Below are 20,369 nucleotides of genomic sequence, written 5' to 3'. Positions count from 1 at the left end.
TTAAGGACTGCTCAAAGATCAAAGTCCGTATGATATATAATTTTGATTTGCAGACCATATCTAACAATTGAGGAAAATATTCCGAGGATCTTATATAATCGACTTGTGGGAGTTTGAGATCCCTGATTTACTGGATCAAATTTTGGCAAATTTCACGTACACGGATGATTTGTTTTTTATATATATTTTATTGTCGTAGTTTATGCAGTTATTTACCATTTTGTTTGTACCTTTTCTGTTTCTTCTCTTTTGCTTAGTCTGTGAAATTCGATTCTTACAAATTCATTTTCTGCATGAAAAAGGGTTAAATACCAACAGCTGACAGTCCAGAGAATGAATAAAAACCTACTGAAAACTGTGCCTTCATCTAGCAACATTTGATGTTTAGGAAAAAAAAAAAAACAGAAAACTTTCACAGGATTTTGTCTGCATGCGGAATGAGTATTTTATTCATAACCAGTTTATAAAAATAAAATACAAAATAATTTTAAAACAAAAAAGAAAAAAAACACTGTACAAGGCATTGGTATGATACAAATGATAGAATAAACATAAATAATTACAGTTATATACAATGCAAAACTCCAACTTGTTACATTCTTTCCTTGAGACTGTACAGTTACATTTCAAAACCATGGCATACGTTACAACACAAAAATATCGACCATTAAAAAATTCCAACAATTGAAGTCAACATGATAGATGAGCAAATTAGCAAATGTCACAATAAATAATTTCTGTCAAGTATCTTTAAGTTATTGACAAGTAATCCAGAGTCATGATATGAGAAGTGTACCAGTGCCCACCAAAGCTTTTATTAGTTTCCATCTCACCTTTGAAAATAAAATAAAACAGCTGGGTTTGTTCTGTTAGCCTGTGGGCATCTGTAACCACAAATACCGGCAAGCTACTCTAAGTATGACACATTTCTATGAGCAGGCCACTTTAAAAAGTAAAAACAAAAACTCTCATCTGGAGGGTATCACTAGTACTACAACTTCACACAACCTATGTGCAATAATAATAACTAAAAAAAAACATGAGAAGAAATCTGATTATCTTTTAAAACCAGCAGCACTGTTTAGTGTCGGTTCCTCCATGTCACTGAAGCCTGTTAGCATACGAGTTATGGTTTCGCAATAATTATTATATTATTTAAATAATTACTTTGAATATTTTACAGGTATATATTAAAAGTCCGCACAACAGCGTTCTGAACTTCGAAAGCTTGAAATATCTTGAAATCTGTGCGCCGAAAATAAGAGAGTTGAAAGAGGGAGAATTCAAAGACTGACTGCTGGCGTAGAAATTGCACGCCCCTGCCGGAGAGCACACAGATATCCCACTGAACGAACACACCGTGAACACCGCACCACGCCGAACACGCGTTCTCACAGCAGCTTTGTAAGCAGCAAGAGTCCGACGCCGCCGATTCCACGTGTCGACCATATACGCTTGACAGTCACGTGCCATTCACAGACAATGGGAGAGACAAGTGACAGGAAGGCTCGGCTTGGCCTTACAGTGGAATGATCTCCAACACAGACAAGGCTCAGTCATCCCTCGCTACGCACAGAGGGGCAGAGAAGAGAACATTAAGGCGACTGACTGACTGAACGCTGTCTGCCTTCAGGATGAGTCATCGTAGCTGCTCTGTGAGGGTGTAGCGTAGATATCCGCATTTTGATATCTACAAAGCAATGCGTCCATCCAGTCCCCGCGGTTAATACACTAACATACACGAACCACATCTGCAAAATTTATCAAAATATTTGGCTTTTTTTTTTTTTTTTAAAAGTTCATGTATGCAGTCATATCTTAAAGCCCGCTATGACTGACAATCTCTCAACTCACGTGTTGTTTCCAGGTGCTTAAAAACACAGCTTAAGTCTATTCTCCTTTTAATTTCAGCAAGTTTAAAGTCTTATCATATTCCAGCAAAGGCAATCAGCAAGTGCAGGAAGTGCAGAAAACAAGCCTTACGGAAAATAAAGTTGCCCTCCCAGCGGGTAATGGAGTCACCGCCGGGTTTAGATCTTCACAAAATAAGTAATACGCAGCTTTTTACTCAGTAGTTGATTCAGTTTTTTTAAAAAAATTCTGTCTTTTTTGTCTGTTGAGCATGCAAAGAGTAGCACTGGGAGAAAGCAAGAGGTTTTGCAGTATCTTACAAGCAGCAGCGGAGTGGGAGGAGGATGTGGAGGAGAGATTCAGTGGGGAATCCTAACTAAATTAAACACAAGCAACACTCCGATTCCTTCGCCTTGTGCACAAACATACTGTGTGTCGTTATATTTTTTAAAAAGAAGAAGACATTGTCCGGTGAGGGAGGGACAAAACAAAAACATTCCTGCACGTGGAAGCATGGAGCATCGTTTTGGTGTGAGAAGTGTATGTACATATGGCCTCCATTTTGAATAACATTTGACAAAACCTTGTTTAAGGTCTGAAATCCACTTCTTTTTTTTTATTTAAATCACCAACACTGGACACTGTACATGACAGGTTTCCTTTTTTTGTCAATATAAATAATAGCTACTCTTCCTCAGGTAAACTGTTATTCAAATTATGTTTGATTTACAAACAGTTGTGTTGCTACCTTCTGTACATAAAAGAATACTGGCGAAAAGGGTCGTCTTATAACTGCTGGCACAAGTCTGCTTTGGGCCCCCCTTTTGTTTTTAAATAAACGAACCAAAGTGAATCCTTGAGCTGCCCAAAGTGCCAAGGCACACGTTGAGACAAACATCTAGTGTCTGAATATTTCTCATCAATACTGTACTTCGTGTTGTTTAACCTTTTCACTACTGCTACTAAAGTAAGGAGTTTCACATTTCTAACTCCCTTCATCCGGTGTGACAGTTTGATTTCCTCTTGGCAACACAGTAGGCACAAAAAGGTGTGTCCTCATGCACTTCACATGATTGATTGTATAAAAGGGATCACACTCTGGATCGATCCCTCCCTTTAAACGTTCAAAACTAACGCGAGTGACACAAAACCATACATCCACTGTCACGAAGGAGAGGGCGGGCGTCGAAAGCGTCGCTAAGCATCAAAATAAATATCTCCGATAAATACAACTGTACACAAATTCAGCCTTTACGCACTCACATAGACCATAAAATAAATATCATACCCTGCTTGAGACAACTGACTCAACCCCAAGTCAACTTTCAGTCAAGTTGCGATCAGCTATACTGATATCCCATCAGTATAATCCAAGTGCATTAATACTAGGGATGAATAAGATATGTTATATTGTGATGCAGGATAGATGAAAATGAATAATCAGGAAATACAATTTATTTATGTGCCCACTAGCCCAACTAACTATTGGATTACGCATGATAGTAATGCCTGCACTGGGAAATCACTGTTTGTTTTCGCAGTTGTTATTAGCTATGAGTTGTTATTTATCTTATAACATGGTGCTACAAAGAAAACAAGCACCCTGACATGTCAGTATCGCCTCTGGGGTACTCCACTGATTTCACACATGAAGTTCAGCTTACTCATCATGAGGAGTATTATTCAGCCGGATGAGAGGCGCTGTAGAGTTGGGATTATGGGAAACGTAGGAATTTATTTTTTTTTTTTTTTTCAAATCTGTCTTTCACAAGTCCAAGAACTTTACAGAAGTTCAGTAGTAAATCGCTGGAGTACCCCTTTAACGCTGGGGACCTAAATGAATTACAAATGCAGTGTGCAAATACAAGGACAGAAGAGAACAGTGCGAGACGACAAGACAAGCGTAAGATGCAGGATGACAGCGAGAGAAGGGAAACAAGTTTTTTTGTTTCAAATTATGCAGGAAGACTCTGTTTTTTGTTTTTTCCTGATTGAGGTCTAGCCTATCATGATTTGAGTCTTCCCATCCTCTGCTGTGGCCACACAACCTGGTGGGCAACTATCTGCTGAGCTTGCTGGCACACTTGCCCTCCCGGCTACAGCCTTTTCCCCGGGACAGGTGGAATGGGCCCGTGCGGGCCTGGCGGCTGCAGCATGTCTCCGGGTGGTGAGGGTAGAAGCGGCGAATGGGTGGCGAGCCAGAGAAGCTGGGAGGTGAGTGGCTGCGGCCCAGGCACCCCCCTCCCCCGCCACCACGGTGTTCGTGGCGAGAGGGCGAGGAGCTGACGGAGCGCTGCAGGGATGAGGAGCTGCGCGGGGATACGCTTGAGCTGCGGTGGTGGTGCGGCGAGCTCGTTAGGCTGCAGATGCCCATCCTGGAGGCCTCGTGCTGGGCTGAGGAGCGGTGGTGAAGCGGGGAGCCTCTGGAGCCATGCATCAGCTGAGCAAGGCATGTCAGGAGGTCTGAGTCACTGGTGCTGCCCGCCCGAATGCGGTACCGCCTAAGCCTAAGTGGGTACAAAAAGCATTGGAGGTTATGAGTAACAGCCAAATCATAAATTTCAAAAACAAACCAGAAAACAGGGTTATGAATTAAATTTCTTGCTGAGTTCCAGACAAATCGGTATGGCTATGAAGTTAACATAATCAGCAGGATGTTATTTTAGCTTAGCATAAAAACTGGAAGCAAAGGGAAATAGCTAGTCTAGATTTCATAAAACAAATCTTCCAGTGTCTCTAAATTTTATTAATTTACACTGTACATCTCTTTTCTTGAATCTGTGCACAAGAGCTCAGGCAGTTACTGCACCCAGTTCCAACCAACAGCCTTCTTGCTAAGCTAAGCTAATCACCTGCTGGGTACTGCATCATATTTAACATATAGATATGAGTAGTATCAATCTTCTCGTCTCACTGTTGGAAATAAGTGAATTTCCTAAAATGTCCAAGGGTTACTTTAAGCAAGACAATCAATCAGCAAAGTGAATTAAGTTTTTCTCCACGTCTTTTCCATGTTCTTCCTTTCACGTTGTTAAGCAGAAATGTTTGAGGACAATAATGGCGTTGTTAATTTTTCAAATAATTTGTGGCTCAACAAATTACCTGCCCTCCACCGTAGGGCGGCAAGGCGGTTTTCCAGGTGGCGGCCGCGGCAGGAATTGGGCAGCCAGCTGCTCAGCGGAAGAAGCTGAATGAACGGGACGTGGGATCCTGCTCTTACGGGACAAAGGGCTGGAGGAGGAGGAGAGGGAAGGAGCATCGTCTCCCTGGCGGTCAGAGCGGGAGCCCATAAGGGAGTCCTCATCCTGGGAGCGGTCAGAAGTGGAGGACAGCGGGTCCTTAGCAAGGGAGGCCACGATGGGGCCCCGTCTGTCAGAGAGGGATGGTGAGGCAGTGGGAGAGGGGACCGGGCCCTGGTGGCTAGCTTTCTTCTGCAGGAGTTTCTCCTTAGCAGACCCTGGAGGAGGGAGCTCCAGCAGGCTGGAGGGCTCCAGGACTGGGATGCGACTTTGCCTCCGGCTGGGGTCCTTACGGGATGCAGCAGGGGTAGAGGAGGAAACTGGGCCACTGGTATGATCTGGGACCTGGTTCACGTCTCTGCTATCCTCCCTGATTAGCTGAGGTTCTTTGGCGCTGGGATTGAGGCCACAATCATTCTCAGGGTCTTTCAGCTTGGGAAATTTTCCATTATTGAAATCCCTTTGGCCATTAGCAGGAGGGGAAAGGTGGCCATTGACAAACACAGAACTGCGAGGGGAACGAGGAGAGGAAGGCGAGCGCAGAGGAGGTGAGCATGGAGAGCGCGGGGAAGACGCACGACTTGGCACAGGGCTTTGAGCTTTGGTGTGGCTGTTTCCATTGACCAATGTCTCAACCAGGGGCTCCGTGGGTGTCCCTGGATGGATGGGTACATGGTCCTGTGGGGAGCTGATGTCCACTGTGTGCTCCTGGACTTGCTGAGCCTCAGCTTCAGCTTCACCACGCCTCTCCAGCAGGAGGCACTGCGGGGCACTGTCTGATCCTGACTGGGAGGACAGCCCAGAGGGACGCTGAGCTGTCAACTGGAGGGGAGGGGAAGGTGGAGACATGGGAGGGAAGAGAAAGACACACAGGTGTTATTTAAAAATTAAATCACATTCAAAATTGGAATAATGTTCTAATTGATAAAGGCCTGTTGCTGATAGACTACAACATGTCGAGTTGTGCTGTAGTTCTGTAGCAAGAGCCTGATGCACATGTGTGAAAAGAGAAGAATTGTGTAATATGGGGTAATAAATGGTGATTAGTTTGGCAACAGCATGCAATACCATAGCTACCATTATCAGACCGAAACACACAAGTGCTATGGCAGTGTCAGTCAAGCTGTGAGTACTAAACCAGCAAGTAGGACAGGAAACGTTCACGCAACTTCGCAGGGGGCTTCAGCGAAGAGAGGGTGAGGAACAAATACAGGGAGAGAGAGAGAAAGAGAAAGATAGAGAGGACAAAGACGATCTGAAACAAAAGAGACCATGCAACCTGTAGTCATATGAGTCGACATTCCAAACACACATGCCACAATCAGACAAACACACACCCCTATTCAGATCACAAGAACACACGTCCAGACACAAGGACACATCTGACCCATGCTCTGTCTGGCCTGAACAATGCCCCTCATGGTTTCTGGAGAGAACTGCCTGACAACAACACAAAAAGCAAGCCAACTGAACAAAGAAGCAAAAATAAGCAACTCAAACAAAAAATGTTTTAAAAAAAAAGGAAGAACAAAAATGTTGCCAGCTGGTGTATTGCCACTGATGCGGAGGAAGATGAATGCAGGTCTGTTTTTTTTTGGTTGTTTTTTTTTTTTTTTTATGGGAACCTGACGGGTTCATCACCTGCTGAAGCTGGGCACGGGTGATGCGTATGACAGAGGGAAACTTGGTGTTGGCAGCACCCGCCGGGATGGCCGGCAGTTTCCTACGACTGGGTGAACGGGTGCCAGGGGCGGGGTTTAGTGGCAGTGGTAGGGAGGCGTGGCAGGAGGAGGAAGAGGAGGGGCGCTCCTGCCGCTGCTGCTGCTGGTCGGCAGACTGGCTGCGCCTCATGCCCGGCGGCTGGCGCTGGTGAAGCGGGTCCGAAAAGGTGGTCAGGAGAGTGTGAGGGCTGGGAGAGCGCAGAGGGATGGGGCTGGATGTCCGGACCGCGACTTCCTCAGGCAGGGATGGAGGAGAGGTGGGGAGCTAAGAGACGGGAAGGAGAGAAGTGGGAGGTGGAGAGAGGAGGGGTCGTGAGATTGGTGAGGGAGTGAGATGGAGGAAGTACGGTGTACTGTGAGGCAGGACAAGCAGGCTGCACCGGTGGGGAGCACGACGGGAGGGTTGTTTTGAACAGGCTAAGCGACGGGAGGATTATAAAGATAAGGGGATGATCTTAAGCTATGGATGAAGACAGAGGCAAGGCAGGCAGATTTTGGGAAGGTAATGTACATTTTCAACCTGGAGGCTGTTTTTCTGGATGTAGGAGAGAGTGAGGGGAAAGTTATTCCTCTTGCAGTGCTCTACAATTTGAGCAAAATCAGTTTGTTTATGTTTAATATTGAACTGAGTAGGATTTTGGAATTCGGACTGGTGGACTGGTTGAAGGTAATAAATAGCAAAGAAGCAATAAAAGTAATTTAAAGTAAGAACACCAAATCATATTTTGGAAACAAATCACTGAATTTGTAAGGTAAATAAAGCCAACCAAAGACATTGCAAATGTCTGAAATCAAGATAAAATTGTGCATTACATCTAATGCAAATCAAAGTGCATTTCAAAGCCATAAGTTCTCTTTTTTCCCCATGCTGTGATCTGATAAAAACCTATGCAGCAGTGAGACAAATATGACACAAAACTTTCTAACAAATAAACACAGGCAAAAAAGCAGGAAAACACAAAGCAGTAACATTTAGCTTCACACCACAGCAAGATGCAGCTGGTGGAACTCTGACTGTTTTATGACATTAGCATCAAGGTTCTGTAGCTAGAACTCTGTGCAGCTTTTTAACCTTGTAAAATGCTGACTACAGTCAGTATCATGTACGCCATGTTGTGAAATGACCTTCAGATGAAAGGGCTTACCTGAGTGAGAACTCCTTCAGCCAGAGCTTCAGCTGGGCTGGTTGGAGTGACGGGAGGCAGAGCCCCTGCAGGGCCCACACTGAGCTCCAACTTGTCCACTTTTACACTTCCCTTGGAAGAAACCACGCTTTCTTGTTTAGTTTTACCAGAACTAGGGCTCAGGCTGCCCTTTTCCCATCCCGGATACTGTTCCACCGGCTGGAGCACCTCTGGCTCCTCGTCATCCTCTGAAGGGCTGGTGGTAGCCTTGGCTCCAGGAGAGCCACTGGGCCGCTCCACCATTACCCACTCTTTTGAGTCAATGTCCTGCCTCCCAGAGCTCAGATTGAGGGCCACAAAGCCCCCACTGCTGACTGCCCCCTCTCCTTGCTCCTGAGATCCAGAGGATGCTGGTTTAGGAGAACTGCCACTCGGCCGGATCTCCTCATCATAGTGCCAGACCCTATCAGGATGCTCCCTGGCAGGTACAGCTTGACCCTGAGTTACTGGAATGATTGCAGCTCCATCAGCCTCCGTCTCTTGCTGCTGGGTGCCAAGCTGCTGCTTCGCCAAGCTGAACACACCCAAGACACACAAACAATCAATTCTGGACTCCATCCTCAGAAAACCTTAAAAAAAACTGACAGTAGATCAGTAGTAGATGGATTGGCTACTTCAGAGACATACCCGGGCTCCAACAAGCGCTCTGCACTGGGCTTGGGCTCCAGACCGAGCCTCCTCTCCAGCTCAAAACTGTGAATGTTGCGGAGCTTCCTCAGCAGAGGACCATCACGGTCTGAAGCCACAACCTCAGAGTGCAGTTTGACAGGAGAGCCCAGGCTTGGTCCAGCATAGGGGCTCTGGTGTCCCTGGTTACCCAGGTTGTTGCTGTGTTCCTCCTCCGTTGCCGCCTACGGAAAACAGTCAGTTTTACCAGTAACTGATTAGCGATTAACTAAAAATAGAGGTGCATTTCAACAGAGGTAACACTTGAGAGGGATTACTTGATAAACTGTCTACCTTCCTCACTGCCGTTCTGATGCGGTTACGATTACGGTCCAGCTCCTCCCAGACGTCAGTCTCCTGGTTGCGGTGTAGGTGGAGGGGAGAACCCGGCAGGCGCTCAGGAACGGGGTTGTTCTCCACGTCGCTGAGCTGCTCGTCCTGCAGAACCTCATCTGTGTTTTCCCTCAACAGGTCGCCAGGGATCAGGGAGGCATTCGCCATACTGGGGCAACAAAAGATGCAAACAAGTCATTTCAACTTGGCAATAAAAACAGTTATAGCATTTAATAATTCGCTCTACTAAAAATGTATTTATACTGATCAAACGCACCCCATGTGTGCCGGAGTGAGGCGGGTGTGATGTTGCGGTGTTGTGGCAGTGGAGTTAATCGTCAAAGTGCCGTCTGCGCTGGTCCGCTCCCAGTCGTAGGGATCATTCTCCACAACGTTGTAGGTTTTCATGCTGTTGTCAAACACCGACATCAGCAGCTGTAACAACAGAAAAATACACAGATAACTCTTCTGTGACTTTTTATTCAGTGAGATCTCACAGAAAAAGGGCTTCAGACACTTGTGGCTGTTAAAGACGGACTCATAACTCATCGCAGACCTTTCTAGGTCATCCACTGCACCTTTTACTGAGGTGAAAGATCCAACTATATTAACACTTGCTGAAACCAGGACTTTTCTGTGTAGTTAAAAAAGAAAACAAACCGTTACTTTCTATTAAATCCAAATTAAACCCATGTGTCACCTGGTAGTCAGGCTTCGTGAAGTAGTCAAGGTCGGAAATGTGTTCCAAGAACACGCCGAACTCTGCCGGCAGGTGTTTGAGCATCAGGCGATGGTCGTAAGTCTCCTTCAACTTGCCCACGTGTTCCTGGGAATGAACATGATCATGAACGCACAGGCCTTTCACATCTCATCACCTACTGCTACCTGGACAGGGCTATTCAGTTCTCAGGGAGGACAACAATTATTACGTACTTTGTCCTTGATCTTCCTCCACGGCAACTGGCCAACCAGAAACTCCACCAGCATGTAGAAGAGAGACCAGAGGTCATCATGCCGCCCCATCTCCTGCAGAATTACACCCGGGTTGGCTTAATCAGTAGTATTTATACGTTGCCAAATCATGACAGGTTACACAAGAGCTCCTGCACAGGATAGAAAGATTCTGACCTTATTCTTGTGTGCGTTGACAGATGCATAGCGGACTGTTCCCCTGAACCCTGCCACGGGACGGGGCTGACAAACACAACCAGAAAAAGCCTTTAAATGCTAATTACGAATTGCTTAATTGTAAATACTTAAATAAATAACAAAAATTAAAAGAAGCCAATTATATAACCTCTAAACCCTGGTTGACATTCCTAACATTATTCAATCACATTAAACCTCCATTTGAAAGCAGCTCAACACACAACACAATGAAATACTATCAGACACAGATCAACATTACCGCATGGTCAACCAATGAACTGGAGTCCAATATTCACTCTCTTTTAGACCTTTTTCTGCCCTAACCAGCTCCGGCTGGAAATATCTGGCTCTTTAGCCGCTCTAACAAGTGCACAAGCTGCTCGCTAACTTAGGGCACTTACAGGTCGGACCTCCTGGCAAGAGTTGGTGAACTGGCGAGCCAAACCAAAGTCCAGCATGTAGCATGTTCGGCAGGTACTCGGGAAGCGGCCCATTGCGAAATTGGACTGGATTGGAAAAAGGCAATGGTTAATAAAACAAAGGGTAGACTGACTGAATCCAATAATCAGTATTTTCTCAATTATTGGTAGTAAATACCAATAAATAAATACTTGAGTAAAGTACCTTAAAATTGTATTAGATATAGTACTTGTGTAAATTCTATTTAGTGTACATTCCATCACTCGTTATTCTGTTTTAAATTAGTTTTTAAATTTTATTTTTACAACAAATGTATATTGGGTCCCAATGTCAATAATAATTCTGAAAAACCAGATCGGTCGATCCCAGCTAGCCGTGACTCACCGGTTTGATGTCACGATGCAGGAAGCCGACAGAATGAATGCTCTCAATGGCCTCCAGGATCTGGCGCCCCAGACGCAGGGTGGTGCTGATGCTGAAGGTTCCCCGGGTCATGCTCCTCCTCAGGTCAGCCAGGTTGCGACCCTGAGAGAGCACATGTTAGCGAGAGGTCAGTCAGCTGTCTGAACAAACATGCCACAAAGGACTACAAATTACTCATATTACTATCTAGTTCTCTTTTGGAAGCAGTACACAGTCAATGGAAAATGTTTGAAATGTGTGACAGTGATGACAGCCAAATATGTTGAGTGGACAGAAAACAAACCAATGGTGGGTTAAAAAAAAATAAGATAAAATAAATCAAATTAAACACATGATGCGGTCGGGAGTCGGTGCGGTCGACAAAATTGTCCCATTCCTGTGGGGCTGGTGGGATAAATCACAACAAGACCACATTTTCAAAACACTCAAAGCCCGTCTGTCATCAGATTCACTTTTGTGATCATGACTTGGGTGTGTTGGATGCCTCAGTGAAAGTAATGTGATGTCTCTGTAGATCACGGCAGGTGGTGTGGTATGTGGACAGTGGGGGCTGCCTGAATCACCACATGGAGATTACTGTTGCTATAAATATTTTTAGCCATACTAGCAGCATGAGATAGCAAAGCTGGTTTGTCTTCTGGTCAGTCTGCTCAGCTTAAATTGCTTGTTTTGTACAGCTGACAGTCTGAACACCCAAAAAAGCTGAGATGAAATGAAAAATGTAACCCTTTTGGATAACATCCCCCATCACCTTGTGCAGCTGATTAACCTAATTAACACTCCAGATTATGCAAAGGACATTTTACATTAGACTTCTTGAGACTCCCTGATACATTATTTACACTTTTCAGAGTTCATACTGAATTCATCCCAACGTTATGTCCCACCTGCATATCCAATTTAAAGTAAGAACCAAGTCACAACATGGAAGAAGAATTCAAGATTCAAGTTTAAGCAATTAATCAGTTATTAAAACTGTTAGTCCACTATCTGCTTAACCAACTAATTGCATCATTTTGACGTATCGTGTCTGCGTTTTGATCTGCTACAAACGACTGTTCCTGAGTCTTCTGCATTCACACCAACCTGCAGCTCCATCACCACGTAGTTAAAGCGGTCGTTGCGGCCGCATCCCACAAAGCGACACACATGGTCTTTACCTGAGAATTAAAGGAGGAAAAGAGAGTTTCAGGTAACTTTTTGAGGTCACTTGATGTCAGCAGCATCACATGAAGCATAAGAGGCGGCAGGCCGTGTGAATCATGGTGATGTGTGGGTCCACATTTCCCTGCCCTTCCCTAAAGTCACTGCAGCTCGCTTCCCTCCCATCACCAGCTTCCCTGTATGACTACCCTGCTGATTTATAGGCTAAAGTACACAACACCCGGTCTGCACATGTGCATGAATGCCTTGGCTTTGTGTGTGTGTGTGTGTGTGTGTGTGTGTGTGTGGATGCTCAAAGGACACTGCTGCACTGGCAGCTTGACTGTGGCCACACCCAAACAGCCCAGCATGCATTGAAGGCAAACGGTTACTAACAAAACCTCCACGTGTTTTTAGACGGCTCGTCTTCACCAATTACTTACAAAGTAAATCAAAATAATCCAAGTAAAGGATTAGACTTAAGAACAAAATGAGCTCCTATTGGTTCATCTTCTAAGGCGGAAGGCTGATGTTTACTCTTTACAGCTGGGAAAGTCAGCAATGTTTGGGGGGGTGGGGGGGTTGGTGGGGTCTCAAATTACATGCTGGTTCCCTGGGGAAGCAACAGACCCATGATGCCCCAGACTGCAGCCATTAGACAGCAAACATGATCCCTGCCCATTGATTTTCCTCTCAGAGGGGAGAAGGGGAAAAAAAGCACAGTGGTTAAAAGGCAGGAAGGAAGAGGGCAGGGAAAAGACACAGTTAAAAAAAAACAAGAGAGCGAGAGAAAGGAGTAAAACTACACCCTCCCCCCCCGAAGGAGTCTGTGTGTCTGTTGTCAGGAACATCCTGCTGTGTCACTTCTGTTACTGTCACCTGAAACTTTTATGTTAAAAACTCCCAACACTTCAACTGTGATTAAAACAAAAGCTGTGAAACGCAGAAAGGTTCATCTGCCGCTTCCTGCTGAACGTCGCTGTGTTTTGCGCTGCGGAGGCTGAAGCAAACTGTGCTGAGCCCTTGGGCCACATTTTGTTTTCAGATGAGTCAGATGATCTATATCTGGTCCCAGAGGGAGAGATTATCATCAACTGCTATTGATGCACTAAGGCTATCCCGGCATTTTCTACTGCCATGACATTTCCTGGATTGGCCTGCCTCTTCCAGTGTTTATACTGTCAGTCCAGGAGAAGTTATTGATAGAAAATGTGTTACCTCTCTCAAGCTTTTGTTTTTTTCAGTCCAGTTCCAGAAATGTAACCAAGTCTTCTGAATCCATTTCCACTCACCCTGGAGCTTCTTGAGGACGGCGACCTCCATCTTCAGCACCTGTTTGGGCTGCTGGGCCGACTCCACCTTCAGCGCCACGTTGATCCGCGTCATCAGGTCCACCGCCTCGTAGATCTCCCCGAACCCGCCGCCACCGATCTTCTTCACCTGCAGGAAGGTGACGAAACGTTGCATGAGAACTTCATGTGAAAAAATACTAAATTTACAGTCTAGATTATGTTCTTGTCAATTGACAACTTCAAATAAATCACTGGAAAGATGGCAGTCAAACATCAGTGAAATATTAATGACAATGATAACAATCAACAACAGTCCATGCAACAATACTAAAATAAGGAGGCTTTTGTATGGCAGAACAAGTCAGTTGCCAAAGAATCCAAAATAATTAAAAGATAAATATAAACAATAACGAATTAAACATATGCAGAAATGGTTTAAATAAATATCAAGCTCGTTTTAAGCTAAGTTTTCTTTGTAAGTCCTTTCTTCATCATCATCCAATCAAACAAAGTCCATTTGTTTTAAATTAGGCCTCAAAAAGTGAGTGAGGAATAAAGGTTAAAGAGCATTTGAGAAATACGAGGGGAAAAAATGTGGACGTTTCAGATTGGGATTGCAGGGAAAAAAACTGAAATATTATAAGAACCAACTGTTTGTACAGGTAGTTTAAATGAGAATCTCCAGGCTGTTTTTCACATAATATGATTTTTGTTTTAAAAAATATCCTGATAAAGAGAAGCATTATTTTTTATTTTGACAGCATTAAACAATGCATTTTATTTTATTTATTTTGTTCATTTTTTGGTTGCTTTTGGCATATTTGATAACCTCACAGTAGGGCTGCAGCAAACGATTATTTTAATTACAGATTCATTTAAGAATTATTTTCTTGTTGAATTTTTAGAAAAATGCTCATCACAATTTCCTGAAACCCCAAATATACTCGGCCTACTATCACAAAAGAGACATAACGCACACGTTTGAGGGGCTGAAACACGACAGTGAGTGACATGTTAGCTTGAGGGATTAAATAAACAAATGATCAGAAAAGTTGCTGATTACCACTTCACCCCCGTCTGCTAGGAATAAAAGTGACGAGGTAATTATCTCCCGTGTAATTGGTTGTTGGACTTGGCGCTGACAGCACTTCTCTTCCTGACTAACACGACACCGAGACGTACGTGCTTCATTTCTCTGTGCTCTCCTCTTTATTTCACTCTGTCAAACTGCCGTCGGCTGTTCTACCGTTTCACTCTCACCTGCTGGTGCAGCTTTCCCACATGTCCTTCACTGTCCTCCATGCACACACACACACACACACACACACACACAGAGTCTTGTGTCGCTCTAGGAGCTCAAGTCAGGGGATTAACTGCAGCATTCTTATGTAACGCTGCTCCTCAGAAGACAGGAAGTGGTGCCAGGCTGCCAGTTAGGAATAACAGCCTCACATGGCACCCAGACTAGCACAGCAGTGAGAGACATGGGCCCCCGAGGGAACACTGCTGCTGCTGCTGCTGCTGCCTATAGCACACTGCACTGCCACAAATAGCTACACAGGCTATTTCTGCATCTCCCACACTGCAGCAGCCCTACCTGGACAGAGAGACACGACCCCAAACTGTCCAAGCCACAGGTGAGATGCTTTCCAGGAAAGCAGAAGGACTCGTAGGCAGGGTATAAACAAAAAAAAAAAAGCACTGTTTGATAAACAATGAGTTGTTGTTTGTGGTGCAGAGGGTGAGCTGGGGACAGGCAGCGATGGGGTTGGACAAACACGCGGCGTACTGTCGCTGAGTAACACGCCACTTACCACTTTCCATCGTTCCTTGACCAGGGAGAGCACGCTTAGGATGTCAGCTTGCTCCACTCCGCCGCTCATCCCGTCTGTGGACCAGGGACGCTGTCCTCACTGCTTCCCCCCCTCGACCGGCAGCCTCAGACCGGGCCGGGCATTTGGGTCTTGACGGAGAACCCTGCGGAAGCCAAAGAGGCACAAAAGTGTCAGAAGCTGAGGAATAACTATCAAGTGCAAAATTATTTAGGTTAATGTGCACAAACTGATGAATAGCTCACGTTTTTGAGTTTGGAACAAGAGGGTTTCCACGTATATGCAAAAGGGGGCGGGCTGAACTTCATGTGAAAGTCTGAAAGTCTCCCCCAGCCGAGACACAAAGTTAAACCCCAGGCTTAATGGCTGGAGCTTTCTGATAGTCGGCCATTGCTGCAGCTGCCACACCTGCTGCCAGCAGCTGCCTTTAGACAAACTCACCCCAGCGACTCTCAGGCGACAAGCCTGCCTCTTATATTACAAAAAGGTTTCATCCTGGTATCATTTTTCCCAGCCATTTATTTTCTGTGGATGACGGCTTGCACGACGGCTCTCATCAGTTAAGACTGTCGAATCTGCCTGATCCTGCATCAGGGTGATCACCTCTGTGTAACACGTGGAGGACAAAATCATGCTGAAATGCATTAAGTTTTGTTCATTCGCTTTTGTAACTAACAACTTTACTTCTGTTCTTAATTTAAGACAACAGAAATGCATATCACAGTAACTTCAATATGATTCTTTTGGGCAAGTTATTATTGTAATCTCAGATTTTTGTGAAACCCAAAGTCAAAAGTCATACAAATAATCTTCTGGACAGCACTGTTATGTTTTACATTACAACCGGTGCTGCAGGATAAACTGATACCATTTGGAATCAGGTTTTCTTACAAAGGATTATTAATGGTTAAAAAAAAAATACTGATGCTTTATAGCTCAGTTATATGAAATTAATTAAAAACAACTTTTGAATTGGCAGAAAAAAAAAGTTTCTATCCTTTCTATCTGGTAGTGATAGATCATTTTTACTTTAATAAATACTTGAGGTTTACACAAGAAGCCACCTGGACAGCAGTTAGATGTTAAAAAGTGATTAATAACATAATTTTGGTTCAAATCCTCTGTGAATTTTTTCCAGAAGGTGAAAGAATCACTGTTCCTGCCTGAGAAACTTTGGGCTACCTGGAGACACAAAAGTTCTTCTTATTACTTACTTAAACGAGTCAGTTATTTAATAATAATAATAATAATAATAATAATAACGGGAGTAAATACATTCATCTCCATGTGGCACCGACTTCCTGTCTGTACAACAAGAATCAAATGCAGTTTCCTCTGGATAAGATGCGTCTCTGTTAACGTATTACGCAACATCCATGTCAGATGAGCATCTCCCAGGAGAGCACGCGCTCATAGCCTCCTTTAGTCTGACTTCACACACTCGAGGCAAACCCGACTTCGACTCATCATCCCGCACACGGCGCGCGGGCATCTCCGGTTACGCAACGAGCCTTCAAAGCGCTATTTGGTTACGGGACACGATCCCCACATCAAGGAGGCAATCAATCCCATCATGCACCGGGATGAGGTTGGGAGATGGAGGAGGGCACAGCCTGCTTAGACGAGATAACTGTGAAATGACGAGCATGAAATGTGACCCGGGGTTGAGAGTCGGGAGTCAGGTGGACTTGGTTGACTACTGGATTATAAATTATTCATAAATATCCCCATTCCTTGTTAACCTCTATATGCACTATATGATCAGGTGAGTTTCAGACAAGACCTCGAGGACAATCAATCTTTTATGAATCGATAAGCACTCTGAGTTTTGCAGAAAAGTCTTCCTTTAGACTTTAACGACTGTTTGCGTCAAAATGAACAACACTGACAGTCAACAGTCACGCTTGTGGCTCCGCTGGGCTACTTACTAAAACTACTAGTGTCACCATGGTAACGTGCTCAGAAAAACAACGATGGGAACGTGATTTAGCAGGCAAGCATGGACACCATTTAGTCTGTTAGTGTGCTATCACTAAACAGAAAGTAGAGCTGAGGCTGATGGGAAAATTAAGAGCAGGTTTGGTTTTCTTCCTGTTACTTGGCCAATAAAATAACCCATCAAAGTAGTTGTTGAGATATTTCATCCTGGACCAGAGTGACAAACAGTCAGAATATCCTTTTTCTCGAAACCTGAAGCTGAACTAAACTATCAAACAGTTTTTTTGTTCTGCTTTGCTTGTGTGTGTAGCATCTAGCAAGTGGCTCAACATCTTGATATTATACTAATTGGTGATGATGCAACAAAAAAACAAAACCACAGAAGAAACGCGCTGTACAAAAACCCCTTTAACCCCGAGGGATGAGAGGAAGAACACACTGTAACCACTGATTAAATAACCTCCTCTGTGTGTGCTTCAAGGTCACCCCGTGTTCGAGAGTTTTCCTTTCCTTTTTGATGGGTAGAAATACGTGTTCTTATCTCTGTCACCTCTGAGCTATCGTGCGTGACACATCATTTCTGAGCACGCACGTCGTTTGCTGAAAATTCATCGTGGAGGAGAGAGCGGCCGCTTTCTGGTGCGTCTGCAGAGAAAGAGGGGAAGATCTGCGACCACCTCACCTGACTTAACCTTCTGGGTCAAGAGTCTGGATGAACCTGAGCCATGTTGTACCTTTTTTTTTATTTATCCTTCAAGCAACCCAAGTGGGTGAAAGCTGCAAAAAAAAAAACAAAGATGCTGAGCTTCTACCTGCCAGTAAACCCGCACTGCTCTGTTTATTAAGCCACTTCTCCAACATGGATGCACTCAAACGCAACCTCGCACACATATTTCATTAAGTGCACACACACACACACACCTAGGCACAAATCTGGCTGCCCCACGCTGTGACTAATCTCACACCTCACAGAGAGGCACGGCTCTGCTCTTCCTCCTCCTCCTCCTCCTCCTTCATATGAAGCAGCATCAATGAAGAACAGAAAAACAGATGCGCAGACCTTGGGCCAAAATTTAAACCCATTCATGACAGCTTAGCTCCTGTCTCATCATGAATCGCGCTTCCTGGCTTCCTGACCCCCTCCGCATCCCATGACGACGATGGTGCAGTGCCATTTTCATCTGCTGACTGCAGCTTGTCGTCGCCTCTTGCCCCCCTGATCTGATCTGCTGGAGGCTGCAAGTTTACGGCCACGCAAAGAGTCATGGAAATGTCAGCGAGCTGATCCCACGCCTGACGAGTCCTCCTGCACCTCCACTTAGACGCCGGGGACACGTCTGATCAGCAAGTACAGCAAATAAACCCTGAGCCTGAACGGCACCCGTGTGCGCACATGCAATAACACATGGGAGAGTAACAGAATCAAACCGCTTCCATTCCTCTCTAACCTGAGTGTGGCCTGGCTCAGAAACTGGCGTCTGGTCTGGCAACTCTGTGCAAGCATGGGAGACGAGCCAGCAAAAGGGGAGGCCCTGCACAGTCTGGTTCCTCTCCAGTCACAGCATGGATGCAAGTGATCCAGCCTGAAGAAACTGTGACGGACGAGACGCAGGAGTGTGTGTGTGTGTGTGTGTTCACTCTGTGAATTGGTTCCACTGAAGCCTTTACTATCAGGGATTTTGCTTTGAATGAATCGCTCATTTTACGAGCCATTTTGTGCATAACAGAGTTTGACAAATGCTAAAAAGGCAAACACAAAATACATCTGGTGGGTTGTTTTCAGTTGGGATGTGACTGCTAGCAAGATGCAGCAATGTCACCAACCCCCACCACCACCCCTAAAACTGGCTATCCTGCTTGTCTGCAACATTAACCCACCTATCCTGCCTGCAGTGGACTGGCTGGCTGGCTTTGCTGTGGAGAGCTGTTGCATAGCGAGTTGGTTGCCACAGCAGATTTACTCAGGCGCGTCCACGCACACTGGCCGTCCACAGGCCACGCAACCTGGCGTGTAGGAGGTTAAGCTGTAAGATCTGGCAACCTGCAGGAGAGCAAACTCACTGCGTGCAGCTGCAGGCGACAAGAAGAGGTGTTTTGGGCGGTACAACGGAGGGACGGGGGGCGCGGAACCGAAGGGGAGAGGGAGCAAAGCACGGCCTCCTTACCTCGGGTCTTTGCTGCCAGTCCTTGATCCAATGAAGAGCCGGGTGTGGTTACAAAAAATCCTCTACGTTTGGAGGCGGCGGGGACGACATCGAGCGCAATCCCATAGCGAGCGAACGGTCCATGTGAAAAGGCGAAGGCTGTCGCGTCGTCGGTTAGAAATGAACAAGCGGATGGGGCGGTGGATATGTCTGAGTGCGGTCGTGCCTTTTCTCCTTCTGCCTGTCACCTCAGCATCTCTGTCGGTCGCTGCGGATCCGTGACGTGACGACTCTGTGATGATCAGGAGCCTTTCCTGCGCGCGCGGCCCCGATTCCATCGCCCCTCGCAACAGCCCGGGCGCGCGCACCCGGGGTCCTTTTAAAGCTCGTTCGCGGATTAGCGTTCGACGCGCGCGCGCGCTGTGACCAATCACCAGATTCATTTAAATGGTTTCTTTGTCTAACATTTAGATTATATACTCACTGTGAGCTTAAAATTCGACAGCTTTTAGATGAACGAGGCCGTAAACTATGTAGACTCAGCTGTGTTTGAGGATACAGTCTACGCAGATTGTAACGCGGTCAGAGGGGAAAAAAACTTTTCCGCAAAGGCCACTAGGAGGCGGCATTCAGCCAAAGATGGTGTGTGTAACTGATGGCCTACACAGAGATGAAAACAACAATCCCCCACTTTGCTGAGAGGATATTTTCATCTCTTCAAAAAAATTTCGTTTTCTGCTTCTCCTGCTTTGACCGTGCAAAAAAAACACTTTTAAGCTATGAAGTACACAAATGAAGTAGCCTAAAAAATACTGCAATACTACATATATTTCAAGAATAAAGCCTTTGGGTGCTGGAATTGTTTAATGCAGTTCTTATAATTGTGGATAAAATACAAGGTAGTAATATGTACCCTCTTACCAGTCAGTGTTACATCAACCCAGAATGAACTGTGGTTATCATATTTATCGCAACAGGCTTATTTTTTTACTTGTAGTCCCTCTTATACTGTCAGGTATTGAAACATAAGCAGA

The 20,369-nt window shown here is 45.2% G+C and overlaps 1 protein-coding gene across 2 annotated transcripts; it reads right to left on the bottom strand.

Annotated features, from left to right (window-relative positions):
* Window positions 1–197: 197 nt before the first annotated feature.
* Window positions 198–19,637, bottom strand: ttbk2a (tau tubulin kinase 2a). Of its 2 annotated transcripts, XM_046413565.1 has the most exons (16): window positions 19,357–19,637; window positions 15,236–15,397; window positions 13,422–13,569; window positions 12,073–12,146; window positions 10,948–11,088; window positions 10,545–10,649; window positions 10,123–10,188; window positions 9,928–10,020; window positions 9,695–9,820; window positions 9,272–9,429; window positions 8,956–9,163; window positions 8,623–8,846; window positions 7,957–8,509; window positions 6,732–7,076; window positions 4,954–5,912; window positions 198–4,358 (listed from the first exon to the last, which is right to left on the bottom strand). In XM_046413565.1, the coding sequence occupies exons 2-16, from the start codon at window positions 15,302–15,304 to the stop codon at window positions 3,911–3,913; spliced, it is 3,717 nt and encodes a 1,238-aa protein (XP_046269521.1). In that variant the 5' UTR covers window positions 15,305–15,397; window positions 19,357–19,637; the 3' UTR covers window positions 198–3,910. The 2 variants fall into 2 exon arrangements, with proteins under 2 accessions (XP_046269521.1, XP_046269522.1); XM_046413566.1 differs by lacking the exon at window positions 6,732–7,076.
* Window positions 19,638–20,369: the final 732 nt, after the last annotated feature.

The sequence above is a fragment of the Scatophagus argus genome, chromosome 15, assembly GCF_020382885.2.
Source record: "Scatophagus argus isolate fScaArg1 chromosome 15, fScaArg1.pri, whole genome shotgun sequence".
Taxonomy (NCBI): Eukaryota; Metazoa; Chordata; class Actinopteri; family Scatophagidae; genus Scatophagus; species Scatophagus argus.
This window is presented reverse-complemented; position numbering and strand designations above follow the sequence as displayed.